This window comes from Sphaerodactylus townsendi, linkage group LG04, assembly GCF_021028975.2.
Source record: "Sphaerodactylus townsendi isolate TG3544 linkage group LG04, MPM_Stown_v2.3, whole genome shotgun sequence".
Classification (NCBI taxonomy): Eukaryota; Metazoa; Chordata; class Lepidosauria; order Squamata; family Sphaerodactylidae; genus Sphaerodactylus; species Sphaerodactylus townsendi.
The window spans coordinates 108,920,222-108,940,910 of NC_059428.1; the positions used below are offsets into that span (position 1 = coordinate 108,920,222).

The 20,689-nt window shown below is 44.2% G+C and overlaps 1 protein-coding gene across 1 annotated transcript in view; it reads right to left on the bottom strand.

The window, feature by feature from the left end:
- Nucleotides 1-19,147, bottom strand: part of TM9SF2 (transmembrane 9 superfamily member 2) — a 40,800-nt gene extending 21,653 nt beyond the window's left edge. Inside the window, exons 1-5 of the mRNA XM_048492340.1 lie at nt 19,071-19,147; nt 10,982-11,237; nt 8,208-8,275; nt 4,328-4,421; nt 1,291-1,418 (exon numbers count right to left, since the gene is read on the bottom strand). Of these exons, the coding sequence (XP_048348297.1) occupies nt 1,291-1,418; nt 4,328-4,421; nt 8,208-8,275; nt 10,982-11,237; nt 19,071-19,132 (608 nt within the window). The 5' untranslated portion in view covers nt 19,133-19,147. The remainder of the gene's footprint in view (nt 1-1,290; nt 1,419-4,327; nt 4,422-8,207; nt 8,276-10,981; nt 11,238-19,070) is intronic.
- Nucleotides 19,148-20,689: the final 1,542 nt, after the last annotated feature.

Here is a 20,689-nt window from a genome sequence, read left to right on the forward strand (position 1 = left end):
AACAACAAAAGAACTAAAATTAGTAACCCTACTGTGCCAAGGAAGTATTGCCTGAGATAAACAGGAAGGCTTTAAAGTTCTTTAAGGAAAGAAAAGAAAGAACACTGCTTCTGTCCTGTTTTTTCTTAAACCCTGAAACTACTGGAGCGTTGCGGGGTTTCCGGGCTGTGTTCCAGGAGCATTTTCCCCTGACATTAGATCCTCTGAAGATGCCAGCCACAGATGCAGGCGAAACATCAGGAGAAAATGCTGCTAGAACATGGCCACACAGCCCGGAAACCCCACGACGCTCCAGTGATTCCGGCCATGAAAGGTGTATTTGACAATCCACCTGAAACTACTGTCAGTCGCTAAGGTGCTATACTTCGTCAATGGAAAAACTCTAACCAAGCACAGGATACAATAATGGCAGTAAGAAATCACTTTCCATTTCACGAGGAGCCCCAATTCTGGATACCACATGGTTGAAAAGATTACATTTCCTTGGTTGCCCAGCAGAGCTCTATTCAAGAATGCTTTTGGCCATGGCGTCATGCTAACAACTATTCTAACAACTATCTGGGAATGACTTACACTTTTTCCTAAAGTGGCTAAGCTCACCTGAAATGAGGAATTTCCAGAAATGCTAGTACTCAGAGTAAATTGGTCAGTAGCCCCTAACTCACGTGATGCATTTTGATATGTGCTAAAACAAACACTAAATCCTCCTGCACTGAAGTTATTGAGACTTTTTAAAGCATAATTTTAGCTGTGTGCTGCCCGAAGAGACACAAAATTCTGCATGTGTGAAGCTGTGTGAAGCTGTGTGAAGCACAAAGCACTTAAAGACTAGATTATCACTATTGGCTTTACAGCTTGCACCAAGCCTATAACCCCACTTCAGATGATTGGGAAAGCTTCCTCCTACCAACCCATTAGCTGGCCCGTATGGAGAGATGGCTGCCCTAATGAGCTCCCTCCCAATAGGGAGGTTTCGGTTGGTGACGGGGGAAAATAAGAAGGGAGAAAGTGGAGGAATGGCATTTTCCATCTCCAGCTGGTCTAGTTGCTGCATCCACCCTCAGAGATTACAGAGTGGTATTGGCTGGGGCTGTCCCAAAGAGTGCCCTTCAATTCCCCACGGATGGCTTCAAAGGTGGACTCAGTCCCCATTTGCAGCCACCCTTGCAATTGAAACTTGCCCTTTCTTAAGGGTCCCCACTTGTACTATTTCAAATGATCAAGAAACGCGTATTTGTCAAAACCATTTTAAACACCAATTTATGTAATAAACATGAAATATTAACTCACCAGTGATGTTGGTAATTCAACAGCATACTTTTTTTCAGGAATTCTAATTTTAGCTTGTCTTCTGAATTTTTGAGATCATATTTTTTTTTACAGACAAGTTTGCATTTCTCCTCCTTTTTAAACATAAACTGAGAAATATGAAAAAGAAGAAGTTAAGTAGAAACTCTTTCTTGAGCCCACTGTCCTTCAAACCACCTGAAGATCTAGAGAAAAACTAATAAAAGAACACCAAATTAAAGGGGACAGAATCTCCAGAGGTGGTTTCATTCTTGGATTAATGCTCTATGATGATGGCACCATACCCTACAGGAGGCCAAGGAACCCCACAATCTAGCACTACTCTTTGTTGGCCAACTAATGAAACTAAGTCATTGTCCAAAGTCTTCTTGGTGTCGTTTTGTCCCCTTTTGAGGTTACAGTATGTACCCGCCAAGGCACTGAGGACATAGAGAAAAGCATTCCTGGTGGTACTTCTCCCTGCTGAGGTAGAGGTGGAGCGGGCACACGGAAATCTAGCTCTCGGCTCTTTATATAGAGGACAGAATAAAATGTAATGTGATAGGTCTTCCGGGACAGGAGCACCACATATGCAGAAATGCAAGGCTATTGGAACTTGGGAGAAATGTCTGACGACAAGAACTGGTGGCATTGTCTGGAAATGCAGAGAAGCAAACGCTAACCTGAGGTTTTTTGATGAGATACTGATCAAATAAGGGGACCTAACATGGTTGATCTTTAATAATTTGAACCAAGGCAAGGTGTGGGGGCACGCAGGAGGGTGTTTCCCATGATTGCTTCCCGGCTCCAGAATAGTCTCCCCTCAAGAGATTCACCATATGCCCATCCTTTATGGGTGTAGGCACATGGTGAACCCCTTCCTCTTCATCCAGGCATTTGGTTAGCCTACCTGGAAACCTCCTCTGCAGCTGCTGGTCTGGGGGTGAGGTTGGCATTATGTTATTGTGGTTTTATTATTGTTTCAATTGTTATATTTTATTTATGATGTTTTTAATTGTTTTTAACCTGAGTAAGCTGCTAGAGACCCTGATATGAGGAGAGATATAAACAGTTATACATAAACAGCAAAACATAAACCAAGGCATCGGCTGTGCTGCCCCTTAGAACAGACAGGTTGTGCCAGCCACACTCGAAATAATATCTGAGTGAACTTCAGTTATGCTTCACTGTCTTGTCAGGAACCAGTGAGGAAGGGTCAGGACAAAGACTGCTATCTCATATTTTCTCCAAAAAAATAATAAAGTGAAAGACTAGGCATTTGAAGACTACACTGGATCCTGAGAAGAATTCTTGCAATATGCAAGCTGAAACTCTTATTGGGGCACAGTCTATGTGGAGATGAGTAACAATTACAGATTAAATGACGGTATAACACAATAGTTTTGAAACAGTGTTGGGCTGCAAGCACCCTGTTGGCATAAGGGAAACATCACATCAAAAAGAAACAATTTCTTAAAATGCTCCGCAAGATAACTATGTGGCTTGAACAGGTATCTTAATGAACCCAGGTATCATTACAATGACTCTGATGAGGAACAATAACTCTTCTCAGCTACCAAGAGGTACTAAAGTCTGCAACAGCAAGCTGGAAAGAATAGCTGCAATTTTATTAAACAGTTTGACAGCTGAAAGACAGTCACATGAATGACAATCGTATGCAGCCATCTGCAGCGATTTATAACAATGTTAGAGTCTAACAGTACAATCCAAACATGTCTACTCAAAAGCAAGTCCCACTAGGTTTGCAGTCTAAGGCCCCTTCCGCACATGCAGAATAATGCACTTTCAATCCACTTTCACAATTGTTTGCAAGTTGATTTTGCTATTCCGCACAGTAAAATCCAGCTGCAAAGTGCATTGAAAGTTGATTGAAAGGACATTGTTCTGCATGTGCAGAAGGAGCCTGAGTCATGTATGAATTCTGGGCTCTTTTAAAAAATCTATATGCCTGCCTTTGTCCTGAGCACCTCAGGACCCAATTCCTGCTGCTATAACAGTCACATTGCAAGACATTTTGCTAAGATTTTACTTTTGCTCCACTCTTAGCAATCACCCAAGGGTTGTGAACCTTTGTTCCTCCCAGTCATGGGACCGGTTTGGGCACGTAAGTCCCAAGGAGTAATTCCTGTTTGAAGCTTACAAGTGCCTAATTCTGCTTTCCCCACAGCTAGAATTATTTTAAAAGCAACCGCTGTGTCAGCATTACCACTAGCTGAACACTAACCATCCTCACGTGAGTTTGGGGAAAGGTGTAAAGCCAAAGACGATCAAGGAACTCTGGCAAGCACGTAGGTATAGATTTGTTCATGGGGTGGGTTCGGTGACTGAGCAACGTGGGCGGGGCCAAGGAAGCCCGAACACCCTTGGCCCCGCCCACGTCATGGGAGTGACATGAGCAGGGCCAAGAAAGCCCAAAGGTATGGCGCCCTGCCCCCTCTCAGCTTCTGCCCTTCCCAAGGCCTGGGGAGGGCAGGAGCCAGCCTCCAAGGAGGAGAGGGGGCTCCCTCCTTCCTTCCCTCCCCACAGCCCAGCTTCGGCCCTTCCCAGAGCCTGGGGAGAGCAGAACAACTGCAAGCCTCCGGAGACGTGCCTTCATAGGCATGAAGGTTGAGGGCAGGGCTTGAAGGCAAGGTCCCGCCCCAAGCCTTGATGCTTATAAAAGAACATCTCCGGAAGCTGGCAGTCACCTCTGGTCTCCCCAGGCTCTGGGGAGGGCAGAAGCTGGGCTGCGGGGAGGGAAGGAGGGGGTAGGGCTCAGGGATGGTATTCAAATGTACATGTGATGAGTGTAACAGAACTACTACTACTCAATGGATGTACAAAGCAAAAAATCAAGTGTACATTGTACATGGACCATATGTTCACTATAATGTTTGGAAAGGGCTTCAAAGAGTTAAGGCGATTGACCACAAGGGATACATTTGGCAGCCAGTGACATTTTGTATAATCTGCAGGTTGCATGTGTAAATTACTGTTTAACTGGTAGATTCTGCATAGTCTTTGAATGTCAAGAAAGTACCTTATATGGTGAAGGTTCAATCCTCTCTCCAAACAATACCTGCCCAAGATTTTCAGATGGGCGTTTTTCACCAGGCATTTGGCAAAAATCAAATCTACAAAAGATGTAAAAGTATTATTTTCTAACATTGCAGTACATGTAGAATACACCTCTAATGTAACAAAAACTTTTGTAAAAAGAGATTTCATTACAAATTTTGAAGCATATTTTAATCAGATGTCTCATCTGAACATATTTTGCTGTTGATCCGATTGCTGACAACTAAGTATGAACTAAATTCTGCTGATTTTGATGAGCCTGAAGCAAAAAGGAGATGATACAATATACAAGATCAGAATGCACCAGATCAGAATGCAAGTACTGGGTCACCTTTTTAATGTCATCCCCATGTAAAATTTGTCTGTGAATAAGAAGTCAGCCAATGCAGGAGAATTCTGGTCTATTCTGGTCTATACCCTTCCTCACCAAAAGATAACAGGAGATTTCTATACTGATCTGCCATTTCCTGGATCTTTTTTGTTCTACAATGCTCCACTTGGGTCCTAGCGCTTACCTTGTTCTGTCCCCCAAGACACTAGAACCCAAGCAGAGCATTCTATAACAAAGAAGGTCCAGGAAGTGGCAGATTAATTCAGAAATTTCCTGTCATTTTTCAGTGAGAGTATAGCTGTTCACATGCTGTGCTAGTTTATCACTCAAAGAAAATTATTACTCTATGGGAACTCTGAGAAGTGTACCCTGTCATCTGTAGCATGATGTGGTATGGTCTATTCTACCTCCTCAACATTTTCAGCCTCATCCACAAGTTCAGGCAGGTGCCCTGCTGCTCCCAACGGGACTTCCCAATGGCATAGGGTGGCCTCGCAAGCACAAAAACTTTCCTGCCGCCAAGGAGCTTTCATTGGGCCTAACATACTTACACCATCCAAAAACGTGGTGTTAAGTGTGTCGCCCGGGCCACAGGCATAACACACCAAACAGCTGGAGGGAGCCAACTAACATCGGCTTCTCCCTGCCATGCCCCCAGACCACCTCCGAAATGTCGACAAAGGTGGCACAGGCACAGGCACACTGGTGCTGCAGTTAATACCTTGTCCCAGTGCTGGGGTAGGGCAGCAGCAGCCGTGCTCTGGCAAAATTGCCCTTCTGCCAGGGTAAGTGCCCCAGGGAAGGCAAATCCACCGCATGGCTGGTGTGCTGCTCCCACAATGGATTCAGTCCCCCTCTTTTGGATGGGGTTTTTCGCCACAAAGTAGCCACTTCATTCTACTATATGCACAGGCCAATACTTACTTCCCAGTAAGTATGCTTAGGAACACCTTACCCATCAATAAATTTATCCACATAAATTATTATTGTCTCGCTAAGTGTATCTTCATTAAATATTATCAAAGTAGAACTACAAGCTTTCATCTCTGCAATGTTTAGCAGTTGCTGCTACCTCCCCCTGGGACCTTAGAAGGGGACAGGGACGGGTTGTTCTTTGGCATTGAGATTTAAAAAAGCAGAGGCTGTGAGAGTTTCACTCCATTTCCGTCTTAGCAGAAGCCCTGCTTAGACAAAACTTCATCTCCTCTAATCTAATCCTCTAAATTCTCTTGGGCCCCTTCCGCACACGCAAAATAATGCATTTTCAAACCACTTTCACAACAGTTTGCAAGTGGATTTTGCCATTCCGCACAGCTTCAAAGAGCATTGAAAGCAGTTTGAAAGTGCATTATTCTGCATGTGCGGAATGAGCCTTGGTGTCAAAGTGGTACCAATAACATTGCCGCTTGCAGCTTTTGCTCTTCCAGACTCCTATGTGAAGTGCCAAACCAAACATTTCCCTCTAAATTTTTGAAAAGAACACACCAGAGAACATTGTGCTGGATGCCTCATGGAAAGGAAACAATCAGTAGGAATCACAGTTGTGGTCTCCTGATTGTGCAACTATGATGATTTCACACAAATGAGTTTGAAAACACTCCTAGAGAGTCACGGGGATAGGGGAGGGGAGGGCGAAACCTTTTGTCTTCTCATCTGTTTCACACTCATTTTTCAAACATACATTTTGGACAATAGGGCATCAGTATACTGCAAAAGCTGCAACATAAATGGTCTTAGCCATCTCCCACTCTCTTGTTCCCTCTGCCCCACCTATTGTTCGCATATGCTACTGCCTCTGCATTGGTGCTGTCATTTCCAGGAGTGAACAATAGTCCAACCAGGCTGGTACTGCTGAATACCACCTAAATCAGCAGCTGGAAGATGCTCCCACTCTAGTCTCAACAGCTGAAGCTGTAACTGAGATTGTTGTGGGCAGGTGAGATGGAAGGAGCAGGCAGAGGAGAGACATGGGGAAATATACCGCTGACAGCCACCTCCCTGTCATAACAGTACTTAAGAAGACGAGTGCACATTTCTGAATGACCTCAGGCCACATCCAGTTTCAGGATTTCCAAAAGAGGAATGGGTAGCAATGTGAGATTGTGCCTCCAACAGAGACCCTCATCTAGTTTATGGACATTCCCCTCCCCTGCAAATGGTTGGAACTTTTGACACAGTTTTAGAGTTTGTATATATTTTAAAATCTAGTAGATTCTAAGGTATCAGAAATAATACTTTCTGGGATTAAAAAAAACCATTTTAACTTTAATATGTGACTCTTAAAAATACTAGAACAGATTAAGGAAATGCAGTTCCAGTATGGTTTGAAGACAGCAAGACAGACATGTGTCCATAAATTAACAGCTAGCCTCTTTGGAACCTGTCATGAAAGAAAACTGCCAGTGAGACTGGGAGATGCAAATATCCTCAATTTTATTATGGTTAAATCTATTACACAATTTAAACAGGAACATTTTGAGAAACTTTTCTAAGGATCCAGTCTAGAAACCAATAGTAATGGTTGTGTTTAAGAAAATCTTTGCCAAAGAGACTTAGGTGCTGCAGTTCTTATTTTAAGGGGAAATTTCGGAGCCAGCTCTGACATAACATTCTGCAATGTTATCTCTGTGAAAAATGAGACTGTGGACAGAGGAAGACATCACCTCTTCATGGATCTGAAAATTAGAAAACACTAACACTCTGGATCAAGTGACTGTACATGCGGCCATCAGAAGACCAGCTACATCATGAAGATACGTTCTTACATTAATACGAATAAAAGTATCTAAATGCAAAAATAATATATATTATTGGGAGGATAATATTTATGCCCTCAAATTTCCCTGTGCATTTTTTAAAAAGCTCTCAAACGTGATTTCCTCCTTACTGTGGCACTGGACCCAACCACTTTCTCAGCCCCCATGCACCACCCCAGCATATCATTTGCCCAATTTACTACATAATTCTATAATAGACAGGTATGTGTAGCTGGGCAGACTCATCTTCCTTGTGTTAGTAGGCTGGATTTTCTACTCACCTGGCATATTTTCCACATCTGGAATTCTGCAATGCAGCAGATAGATCAGTGATGGCGAACCTATGACATGTGTGTCACCCTCAAGCTGATGTTTTACAATGTTTTGGGTGACACATCAGCATTCACCAACTCCTAACAACTATTCTCCCTGTTTGTGTCATTTTTGTAACTTGACATTTCTTTATATAATACAAAACACCACACAATTGGACTGTATTTAAAAAAAATATATATGTAAAGAATTGTTCTTTTGTTGGGGGGGTTAGAGGGGAGACATATCAGAAGAGTCCAGCTAGGCATTTTCCAAAATGTACCAAAAAAATCAATTTCTACTTATGAGTTAGTGAATTATATCCTCATGACAAATATTAAGAGCACGATTAAGCAAGCTATGCTACGGCACTGAACTACTAACTCAAAGTCAAGCTCTACAATAAAGATCAAACACAAATAATGAGATTTCAGTGTACTTACACAGCATATTCATATGGAAGGACTGACTCCACAGAGTCCAGTCTATTCACAAAAAGTTCTATTCCAGACTGCAAGAGAACATATTACAACACCGTTACAGCAGTTTGAGCCATATCAAAAGCACAGTCACAGTAAAGGATGAAAATATTAACCTGAGCAAAATATCAAACTGTTCAACTAAGCTACTGAAGTACTAATAGAATGTGATATATAAGACAGATGAAGAACTGCATGCCTCTTTTCTGAAGACACACGACAGTAAAAAGGAATGATGAGTGCTATGAAATTCTTAAATAAAAGCAGATTATTATTATTATTATAGGTTATTAATAAAATATTAAAATACATAAGCATCGTGAACTACCTCAAAGATTCATGAAGTTGCTCAACTTTGCCTTCCCAATAGGGAGCAATAAATGAGGTGCGCTTAGTGTGCTATGTTTGTCTACAAATGCCTGCACTAATAAACATCCTACTATAAGACCATAAGAAGAGTATCCAATTGGATCTCAGCCCAGGTCCATTTAGGAAAGTGTAGCATTTACAGTAGCAGCCAAGCAAATGCTTCCACAAAACTCACAAACAGAGCACCAGCCTCGCCCCCGCCCCCCTCTGAGAACCAAGAGCTATACCAACTCAGGAAGTTTTTTTCAGCTAACACAGACTACCAACCCTGACAAACTTACTCCCTCTAAACCTTTTGAAATCCCATCTGGTCATCACTGATCTTGCAAAAGTGACTTTTATACAGGACCTTTTACCTGTAACAGAATCTGTCAAATTCCCAACTTATCACACTGGAACTGGATGTAGTTATGGTGCCACAGGGAAACAGGGAAAAACCACCACGTGAAGTGCCAAAACGCAACGTGATGGATGGCTCTAAACCTAGGATGGTTTAAAATTTCCTCAGTGATTAAATCCAATTTGTTTATAACACCGTCTAATGGAGCATGAGCTGTCAAAGGACTACCAATGCTCCAAAAATGGAGTTCCCAACAACTCACTTGAACCCTTGACTTACACTGACAAGTGGACATTTTACCCAAATGAACACTTGGAAACAAACTGAAGCAACATTTCTTCTACAGAAATTAAAATAAGGGGAAGTATAAGATTTTGTTTCTTTTTAAGAATTCATGCATCTTCTATGGCCTTCTAATTTAAAAACCCATTTTAATTATTAAAACGTATTGCACCTCTTCCACATCCTGAACAAATCACCTGCCCTTACCATCAAGAGTCTCCATAGCGTTGAACTGCCCCTAGCTTCTCTTATACTGCTTACTCCTCCTATAAGTCTACCACTATGAGATGCCTAAAGGTACCTAAGACGTTTCCTATGCATGGAACTACTTCCCTGAGAATGTACAATTACTCCACTCCCCTTTCAACTCCTGCTTAATCCACATTCTCAGCTACAAAGAATGTAACGCTATTTGCTCACTGTCATCGCATTGCAATCCAATCCCTTCTGACCCTCTGATGACTTCTGGTGTACAATTTTAGACAGGAAGGTCTCCGTTTCTTGCTTATGAAACTCCCAAAAGCACTATGTACACTGAAAACAGTTTAAGTACCAATAAACCAACAGCAGGCTGCCATCAGTTTCAACATATGATACAATTCCAGATCCAAGTTCATTTAAAGATAAAACTTTCTAGTAAGTGGTGGATACATGAACTGTATGAGGATCTCTCAGAATGCACATCTCTTTAAAAAAAAACCCAAATGGCTGAAAGGTCCCCAAATGGCTGAATGTAGTAAATGGATTTAGATGTACACTGGGGGTTCTACAGCAAGTAGAAAGAAAAGCCTGATACCAAGCAAACCCCAAAGGAAATGAAACACCAGAGATTCTGGGATGTTTTTAAAACAGAACTACACCATCTGCTTTGCCACATTCAGCAATACAAATTTCTTTCAAGCAGCAGTGTAATACCCCAAGCAGAAAAAGAAATCCTTTCAGCCATCAAAGAGAAGCACAAAAGGTTGGGGTAAAGGGTTGCCAGTCACAACAGAGGGGTCCACAGCACCCTCTATCACCACATCATGTTGTCCTAAAAGCTACAGCATCATGAAACACAGGACAGTAAAAAGAGAGGGGGCAGGGAAACATCTCACTATGCTGGCTGGTTTGGCAGTGCAAGGTACAGGTTAGGAAGCGGCAGTATGCCAGGACAACCCGAAGTACTTCCTAGCCACCTCTCTTTCAGATGATCTCCATCAGGAAAAGATGAACTGGGGGGTGGGGTCAGTCAGGGCCTATATAAATTTATTTATTTATTTGTTTGTTTGTTTGTTCCACTTTTATACCGCCCTCCCCCGAGGGGCTCAGGCAGACGTTTCGCAAATTAAAGGTTACAACTACGAGCAACTCTCCCTCACGTCCCTCCAAGATTGCACGCACCAATAGATGATGGCAAGGATGGAAACGCAGCTAAGTAAATACAACACACATATTCCGTGCTCTTTGAAAGAAGAGCGGGACAAAAGAAACTCGTACTCCGTAAATTAATACTTAATAACGAAAGGGGGTGTGTGTGCTCAAAATTTATTTAATTATTTATGAATAAATATATAACTAAATACATTTTGAGCAACCCAGCACGCCTTCCGATCCCGAAGCAGCCCTGGACTCTCTACCTCGCCAAAGGCATAACCTTGCTTCGTTTCCTTCCCACACCCCAAAGTTCAGGGACCAATCGCAGCAGACACTCTTCCCCCCAACCCACCCCACCCCACGCCCCGAGCGGACCTCGCCAGGGACAAACCTTGCAGTCCCCCTTGGCCGTCTTCTCGTCGCAGAAGTTGACAGGCGCCAGGCCGGGCAGATAGAAGGCCAAGGACCAGGGCCACGCAGCCGTCAGGAGCGCGACGGGCAGCAGAAGCCACACGAAGGCCATGGCGAGCGAGGGGCTGGCAAGGAAGTCAATGGCGAGTGAGGACTCCGGCCCCGGCGAATGACTACGGGACCGCCACACCTCCACCGCCACTTCCGGCTTCCTCTGACACGTCAGCCCGCACAGCCTGGAAAGAGAGGTCAGAGGCGCGTAGGGAACCACTTCCGCTTAATTTCTCGCTTCTTTCCTGTCTCGGTTGCCATAGAAACAGTGGACGGACGCCCCTAGTGGTGATTTGCTAAAAGTCCTGTTATCGGAATATGTCATTGTTCTTGATTCGTTAGATTTACAACTCATAATGTCATAATAATGAAGCTCATAATGGCTCAATAAACTGATATTCAGAAACCATGAGATTTGTGTATTGCATTTCACTTTGCTTTTCAGCGTCTAAAGCAGTTGGCTCATCCCCATCAGATACACACATTAATTAGTGCCTAATAAATGAAACCTATCTCCCCCTTTCAGTTTAAAAGACAGGTACAAGACGAATGCAAATAAAATTCAAGCAAGCTGTTCTTTGTAAAGCTTGGCTCTGGGTTTAATGGAGGAGTGTCTGGTTGCTTCCTTTTCCTTATGCAGTTGGTTTCCAATTTGCACTTCCTACTTCCTGATTCTCCCATCCAGCAGTAAATACTGATATTTAAAAGCTCTGCACACTCAAAGTAAGCATTGAACCACACTAGCTCTTACATCCCTGGAATCAGTAAACTGATTTGCAGTTTGAGGTGTTCTTCAATCCATCATAGGTCCCTGAATAGAAGTAGCTTATAGGCTGATTCAGCAACTGGGCTTCCCTGGGGAAAGTAGACCTGGCTATTGTTGTACATGCTTTGGCAACCATCAGATTGGATTTGTGTACTGCATACTGCTTAGGGCTGCCTGTTAAGAATCCCAGAAGTTCAACTGCAATGTCTTATTTATGTTTAGATATTGACAGATTTGATTACTGGTCCTTTGTTGCTGGACTGCAGAATCACACTGTACCTGTAGGGTGAATATTTTTATGTCAAATAATGAGTTTGTACATTGTACTTTACACCCTATACTAAGTAAATGGAGGACAATCAGGCTGAAATTCTGAAACACCAACATTCTAGCATAAAGGTTCTAACACTTGGTTTGTTTGTTTTGTTGCTTCCAGCTGTAAAAATGCATCATACATCTAGTATTGTGAACAGGAAACATCAGCTTTGTTTTAACTTAAGAAGGGTTTTTTAAAAAGCTCTCTGATGATCTCTCTCTCTCTCTGACTTACCCTTCTTTTAACCAGTCTTTAAGTCAGTTCCCACAGCAACCCCTCATATATATGAATCCTGCAGAGCCAAAACTAACGGACACACAAAGCAGAAATTTGCTCCTAGAGGCTGCGTTACAACAATGCACATCAACATACTAAAACCATTTGACCTTTACAAGGAGGATAATAGTTAACTATGTGATACTACACAATATCAGAAATTGATTGGAGAATCTCTCTTTGGACTCAATCTGGAAATTAAACAGATACAAGAACTTAAAGTGAATTTTTAGGGCCATATTTATTTATTTATTTATTTATTTATTTATTTATTTATTTATTTGATTTAGTATACAGCCCTATCCCCAAAGGGTTCAGGGCGGTGAACAATATAAAAGCATATATAAACATAAACATATAAAAGTTTAAAATTTACATTCTAAAACAGTATCCCACGAACCCATATGCAACCCTCCCAAGAAGAATGATGGGTCCCGATGATGTTAGGGACCCTATACAGCAGGGGGGAGGATGAAAGCAGGGCACCCTCAGCGGCTGGTCTCTCCGAAGGCCCGGTGGAACAATTCGGTCTTGCAGGCCCTACGGAACTCTCCAAGGTCCCACAGGGCCCGGACAGCTGGTGGTAGAGTGTTCCACCAGGCAGGGGCCAGAGCCGTAAAGGCCCTGGCCCGAGTGGAGGCCAGCCGCAGCATTGAGGGGCCAGGGATCTCCAGTAAATTGGCCTCTGCTGAGCGCAGAGGTCGACTCGGGACATATGGGGTAATGCGGTCCCGAAGGTACAAGGGTCCCAGGCCGTGTAAGGCCTTAAAGGTCAGCACCCACACCTTGAAGATGATTCGGAATTCAACCGGTAACCAATGCAAACGCGCAACACAGGGTAAATATGTTCTCGAAAGGCGCCTCCTGTGAGCAGCCGGGCCGCCGCGTGTTGGACCAATTTCAATTTCCGGATCAAACGCAAGGGAAGGCCCACGTAGAGCAAGTTACAATAGTCTAGCCTGGAGGTGACCGTTGCGTGGATCACAGTGGCTAGGTCAGCATTGGAGAGGAAGGGAGCCAACCATCGGGCCTGTCGAAGGTGGAAAAACGCAATCCAGGTAATATGGGCCACCTGGGTCTCCATTGAAAGAGATGAATCCAGGTGGACCCCCAGGCTGCGGACGGAGGAGGTCGGCGCCAATATGACCCCCTCCCACACCGGCGGCTGGAATTCCCCAATCTCTCCCCCCCGGCCAAGCCAGAGGATCTCCGTCTTCGATGGATTAAGTTTTAACCTGCTCTGTTGTAACCAACCAGCGACCGCCTCCAAACAATGCTGTAGAGCTGCAGGGGCGGCGACAGCTCCCGCCTCCATCGACAGAATGAGCTGAGTGTCATCAGCATACTGATGGCAGACCAGCCCAAAGCTCCGTACCAACTGAGCGAGGGGTCTCATATAGATGTTAAATAACAGTGGGGACAACAATGCCCCCTGAGGCACACCACAGTGAAGTGGGCACCTCTGGGAAGCTTTGTCCCCACACCACACTTGCTGACTCCGCCCCTGGAGGAACGAGACAATCCATTGAAAAACAGTGCCCCGGACCCTGGAAGCGGCCAGGGGGTGGGCCAAAAGGTCGTGGTCGACCACATCAAACGCTGCGGTGAGATCTAATAACACCAGCAGCGCCGATCCGCCTCGGTCAAGTTGCATACGGAGCGTATCTGTCCAGATAGCTGACGATTTGAACCGCTCCTCCATCCCATGCCCAGCACGGAAGCCGGACTGGAAGGGGTTGAAAGCTGATGTTTCATCCAGGAAACCCTTCTGAAGCTGCTCCAACACCACTCTCTCACTACCTTCTCCTAGAAAAAAAGAAAGATTCGAGACGGGCGGTAATTGGCCAGATCTCCAGGATCTAACGATGGTCTTTTCAAGAGTGGGCGGACCACTGCCTCCTTCAACCCATCTGGAAAGACTCCTTGCTCAAGAGAGTCATTGATGATCTTCAACAGGTGGGGTCGTAACTCCTCCCGGCAAGTTTTAATTAGCCAGGAAGGGCATGGATCCAGAGGACAGGTAGTAGGTCTAACAGCAGCCAAGATCCTGTCAACAGCAGCTTCGGAGAGCAGGGAAAACCGGGCCAAACAAGGGCCAGAAGACGAAACAAGGGCTAGGGAAAACCGGGCCAAACAAGGGCCATATTGTTATATGTTATACGATATTTTTATGATTCAAAGTATTTATAAGAATTCAATTAGTTATTTATGAGGTAGTGTTTCATTTAATAAAATAGCATCACTTATAGCTACCCAGAGGCTGCCCTGGCCATAGGCAGTACCACTACTGTGCCATTTCTAGAGGACTTCCAGGGACACGGGGAGGCAGTAAAATCCACACCCACACCCACACACCCCACTGCTTAAAAACCTTCCATCTGGCCAAACGGACACCATGGAGGTCCACACCAGGGCATTCCTGGCCCAAAATCCCAATGAAAACTGACTAAGGTTGGCTCTGCCCCAGAAATGGGAGCGAATGTTAATCGCAACAAGACCTATTTCCTGGAGCTCCATCACTTCTAGCATGACTTTTAATTTGTTTCGCTGCCGAATGGACAGATTAGCCAGAGAGCACAGCTTTGCCGCAGACATCTTCTGCCCATGGCCACCTTCCAACGCCCTTGAACTGCTGTCCGCGCCTTTCCCCCTCACCTCTGTTCCATGTTGCCAGCTCCTTCCTGCTTCCCTAAATGCTCATATCGATATATCAATATATTGATATAATAACAACAGACAGTTGATTTTTGTAATGAACAGTACAAGCAGGGTCTATTTTTGGCTCCGCCTCCCCCGCTCTGCTTCCACCCTCCCCAATGATTGGGAGTGCTTTTTAAAACTTTATTTCAAATAAGGACGGCCCAGAAAATTTACCAGTTTGGTCTCCAGTTACAAACTTAGAGACAAAGAGACTAATTGAAATTATAAGGGCAAGTAAGGCTTCTGGTATTGATTTAATACCAGCAGATTTACTAAAAAGGAAAATGGAGTGGTGGGCTTCGGTTCTGGGTACTTTAATTACAGCAATTGACAGATCAGGAGAAATGCCAAATGACTGGGGGGGGGGGTAACAGAAAGGAAACAGAAAGGAAATAGGGGGGGTCCCTCTAAATATAGACCTGTTAGCTCAGTGGTGGCGAACCTTTGGCACTCCAGATGTTGTGGACTACAATTCCCATCAGCCCCTGCCAGCATGGCCAATTGATTACAATTGATTACCAATTGATTACAACTACAGATCTAGTGCAATAGAACATGACTTTCCTAGCTTTCTCCCTCCCGTGGGACCCAAAACACCCCCTGCCCTAAATCTTGTTCCTGGAGCTATTTCCAGCCCATTGATTTGTATTCTGATATTGAATCATAGCTTAGATGTTTATAACGTATTTTGATGTAATCTTTTTTTGTTTTGTTTTGTAGGAACAATTGGATTCTTTGCATACTTCTGGTTCGTGACCAAAATATACAGTGTGGTAAAAGTTGACTAAATAAACTGTCAATATACAATACTGGAGCTATCAATAACCTAATTTAAAGACATGGGCCGTTTCCGCACGAAGGCGGAAGCGGCCGGGTCGGCGTTTACGACGCCGACCCGACGACGCTGGGACCGTCCACACGGACGGTCCTGGAAACAGCTGGGCAGCCGGCGCTGCAGAGCCAGCCAGTTCCCGGCCAACTCCGGCAGATGTCCTCCTCTGGCCTCCGCGCGGGTCAGCCGCTTTGTGCCTCGGGAACACGCCTCTGGCCCTGCTGGCGTGCACCTGCTCCAGCTGGCGCGTGGCGTGTCCCCAGGCCTTATGACAAGGCCGGAGGCCCGGGGACAAGGTAAGTGCCGGGTGGGGGAGGCGTCGCAAAGCTGCTGCCGTTCGCTCGGCAGCAGCTTCGAGGCGGCGTTTCCCCAAAAAGAGCGCTTCCAAGCGCTCTGGGGAAACGCCGGCTTCGAGACGGGCGGGCGGCGCAAGGGCGGCGCGGCTGCAATGCAGCTGCGCCCCCTATGTGAATGGCGGCCTGGAGATGGCGTTTTTACTGTCTCCAGGCCGCCATTAATTGCCCGTGCGGAAACGGCCATGGTCTTGGAGAATTTAAGCTTTATCTAAAGTATTGCCATGCTGGCAGGAGCTGATGGGAATTGTAGTCCATAACAACTGGAGTGCCAAAGGTTCGCCACCACAGTGTTAGCTTGTTTAGTGTAATAAGCAAGTTGTATGCTAGGCACCTACAATGGAAGTTTAGGGACTGGCTGGAACAGGAGGGTTGCCTAGCTGTGGAACAAGCTTGTTTCAGGGAGGGAAGGTCATGTACAGAGCATTGTTTGATTTTAGATCATCTTATTGCCAAATACTCAGTGCAGTGTATATCAGAATTGTATACAGGAATTTTATTGCTGAAGTAATATTAAAATTTAAAAATGCTGGTCTAAGGCCGCAAATAAATACAGAGAGAGAATTTGATGGGCAGAATTAAGAGAACTAGGAGAAACAGAGTCCTGGCAAAGTTCAACAGAGAATGCGCTGCAGACTGTGGGCTGCCTCCTTGTGTGTAAATATAAAAACATGTGTAAACAGAAAATCTACAAGCCCACTGTGCAGAGAAGAGCCCCAAGTGAAGCACTGCATGTATAATAGGCATCTAACATGCTATTCATCCAATATAAATTAGGAGTTATTTGCTACAAAAAAGGGAGTATTTTTAATGGGAGGGGAGAGAAAAGAGAGCAAGTTTAAAGCAATTCTCCCCCACCCATCTTTTTTATACCACTCCTCCCTTTTCAGGCTCAGGGCAATTTCCAACCTCCAATAAAACAATTCATCATAAATACTCTAGAAACTGACCAATGTCTTGCTGGACACATCATGAAATACAGTCAGATTCCTACCCATGAGATTCTGAAGGACACCCTGCTGTGAATGTTAATCATGAAATCTCTATGAGCTTTATGCACTCAGTTTGTAAATGAAAATATGTTCTCATTTATAGACTACGAGTAAGAAAGCAACCAGGTTGTTATACTTGAAGATGGAATGTTTCTTTGCCTTCCCTCCCATTAAACCAATGGTAAACCAAAACACATTTACAATAAATAGGCAAAGAGATTAAAACTAAAGCCACTACTTTTAAGTAAGGTACACTCTAGGCTGATTATAAAGTTTATTACCTAACTGAAGCAAGGACACCACTGTACTTCTGAGCATATAAAACTTGGTCTATAGGCAAAGCAATAATTCTGCTCTTACATATATACTGTATGGCACCAGTCAGTAAGGTACAGTAAAAGTTTTACTGCATGGAAATCACCATATAAAAAGTACGTTGGGGAGTGGTTCTGGCTGGAGCACAAAGGAAAAACCTCATGAGAATGCATACCCTTTCAAGAGATACTGTGCCCAGTTGGGCTGCCATCATTAGGGTTGCCAACATCCAGGTGGTACCTGGAGATCTCCTGCTGTTACAGGTGATCTCCAGATTACCAAGATCAGATCCCCTAGAGAAAGTGGCTGTTTTAGAAGGTGAACATTATGGCATGATACCCTGCTGAGGTCCCTGCCTTCCCCACCCTTCCCAACCCAGAGCTGGCAACTCTAGCAACCATACACCCCGAGATGTAGAGTGTCAGGCTAGGATATGGGAGACCCAGGTTCAAATCCCCACCCTAACATGGAAACTCGCTGAGTGACCTTGGGCCAGTCACACGCTCTCAGCCCACACACTTCTCACAGTTGTTATGAGGAGAAAATGGAGGAGAGATTACAATGCAACTGGCTTTGGGTTACCTTCTGAGGAGAAAGGCAATATAAATGAAGTAACTAAATGGAGCAATTAACTGAAGATGTACTGTTGCTAAGGGGTATGAAATGTATATCCGATATCAGATCACTTAAGTTATAACAGTTCTTGTTCACCAGGGGCAGTCCCTGTTTTCAGCTACCAGCAGACTATCTTTGTTTTGTCCCGATTTAGTTTTGTAGGAAGGCCTTTTTTTAAAAAAATCTTGTTAGTATTCACATAGTTTTTCATCTTTCAGTTCTGTCTCCATGTCCCCACCTTAGTCTCGGCATAGGAACTACGGACTTGTCTAACATACTTAGAATCATGCTATTGGTTTGACTGAAGGTCAAAGGCATTTTATCTGTTGCGCATGTACATACAGAACTAGGTACCTGTACCCTTTCCCTTCTTTTTTAAAAAAATGTTTTTGGTGGTGTTTGAGTTGCTACTGTTATACAATGCACACAAACAGGTCCATTTTTTTTATTAAAACATTTATATATCCAGCCTTTCCTCTTGGTTCAAGGTGGATTAGAACAATAGACAAAAGATCTCCAGCTAAAAACCATAGATAAAATAACAAGCCTCCCTTTCAAAATGACTGTTGTTTAAATCCCATCAAATGCCCTGGCAAGCAGGCAGACCTGGCAGCGTCTCCCAGGTATCTCGGGGAGGGGGGGTTCTCATCTCTTCTGGGAGCCAATTCCACAGAGCTAAAGCCACAATGGATAGTACTGGGGCACTGGTCAAATGCCAGATGGACCACATTAAGATTTCATTTGAAAATTAAATATAAAATTTAAAACAAGTAAGCTGTAGTGTTAAGGTAATTAATGTAGCTTGCTTCAGAAATTAGTGCAGGATCAGTGCAGAATAAACAAATTTACTTACAGAGTAGATGGAGAAAAGTCTTCAGAAAAATGGGGTGTGAGTGAGCATGGTTGTTTGGGCATGATCCATGGGGTGAGGGATGTGCATCTGTCAATAGCATGCCCAGTTTGGCCCTGAAAAGGACAGCAGGACACTGACCTGATGACTTCAGATACACTGACTTCCTTGGCCTAGTTCCCTGCCCACAATCCAAATTGCATACAACAAATCTTCCTGCTGCCCCTAAAATAACTGTAGCCTTCAGAGTGCCAGAGACCAGCTCTGGGCTGGGAGGACAAAGTTTCCAGGCTGGTTTGAGTGTTGGGACCTCTTTAAAATTACTTATTATGATTAAAGAAATCTTGTTCTGAGAAAGACTGACAGGCCAAATAAGCATGGTACCCACCAAGATGACGAGAAGCCACGTCACTCACTAGCCAAGGATTTACAGAATTTCTTTTATAGAGCTGAGTCACACCATGGTGAATTTATGCTGATCTGTGGGCTGCCTATATCTGAGGCTTACATTGTGCACATGGTGAAGAGGTTATCTGATGATTGCCTCACTTCATGCCCAGATCCTGTGGGTCTCCATTTCCCTGTGCCATTTCTAGCCATCTATTGGAAGCCTCTGTAGTGTTACAATAAAATGTGGACAAGGGTATACGTAGCAAAAACATACAATACTGTATAAGGAGGCAGCCCTCACCTGGATGGCCCGGTTATTCCAATCTCACCAAATGTTGGAGGCTAAGAAGGCTTTGGCATTGATGGAAGACTGCCAAGGAAGTCCAGGGTTCCAATGCAGAGTCAGGCAATGGCAAACCACCTCTGAACATCTCTTGGCTTGAAAATCCCACAAGGGATTGCCATGAGTCAGTTGCAACTTGACAGTACTTGCCATCACCACTGGGAGGCAGAGTTAGCTGAATATTGGACTAAGGCAGAGAGCGTTGCTTCAGATCTCCTACTCAGCCATGTCCTAGGTCAGAAGTGGTCAAACTGTGGCTTGTGAGCAACATGTGGCTCTTTGCCGCATAATATGCATGCAGCTCAAGTCTGGGAAGGCTGGTCGATGGGGTGGGTCTCCACCTCTCCTGGCCTGTCTTCTGCAGTGTGTGTTCTTGTCCTTGGCTGTGGTGCCAAGCTTTGCTATGGGGCAGGGAGGATGAGAGGGGCAGCAAGAGCCTGGACCAGGGGTCAGAGGCAGAAGGGGCCAAGGCCACGTAACTCTGCAATTTGTACAGCCTTAACAGCATATCAGTGTGGTATAGTGTCATATGTTCCTTTAAGAGATAAGTACTTAAGGGCATGTAAGGAAGGGGAGTGCATGCAGCTGTTAGAGTGTTTTATAGTGTGCTTGGTCGAACTTGAATAAAGTCTGGAGGCTTATTGTGAAGACATAACAATCAGCCAGATTTTAAATAATTCACAGCAAAGAGACTCACAATATTTCTACTAGAAGTAATTGCCATTATCTGTAATTTACACATTTTTCTCCATGTTGTGACCAGAGTCTTAGCCAAAGAAGTATCATCAGCAATATTTGTTTTATCCCTTTTGTTTTTGGCAGTCTCGTTTAAAGTTAATTTTTTAAAATACAAATTACATAAGAAATTAATGTAATTATTATTGTGTAT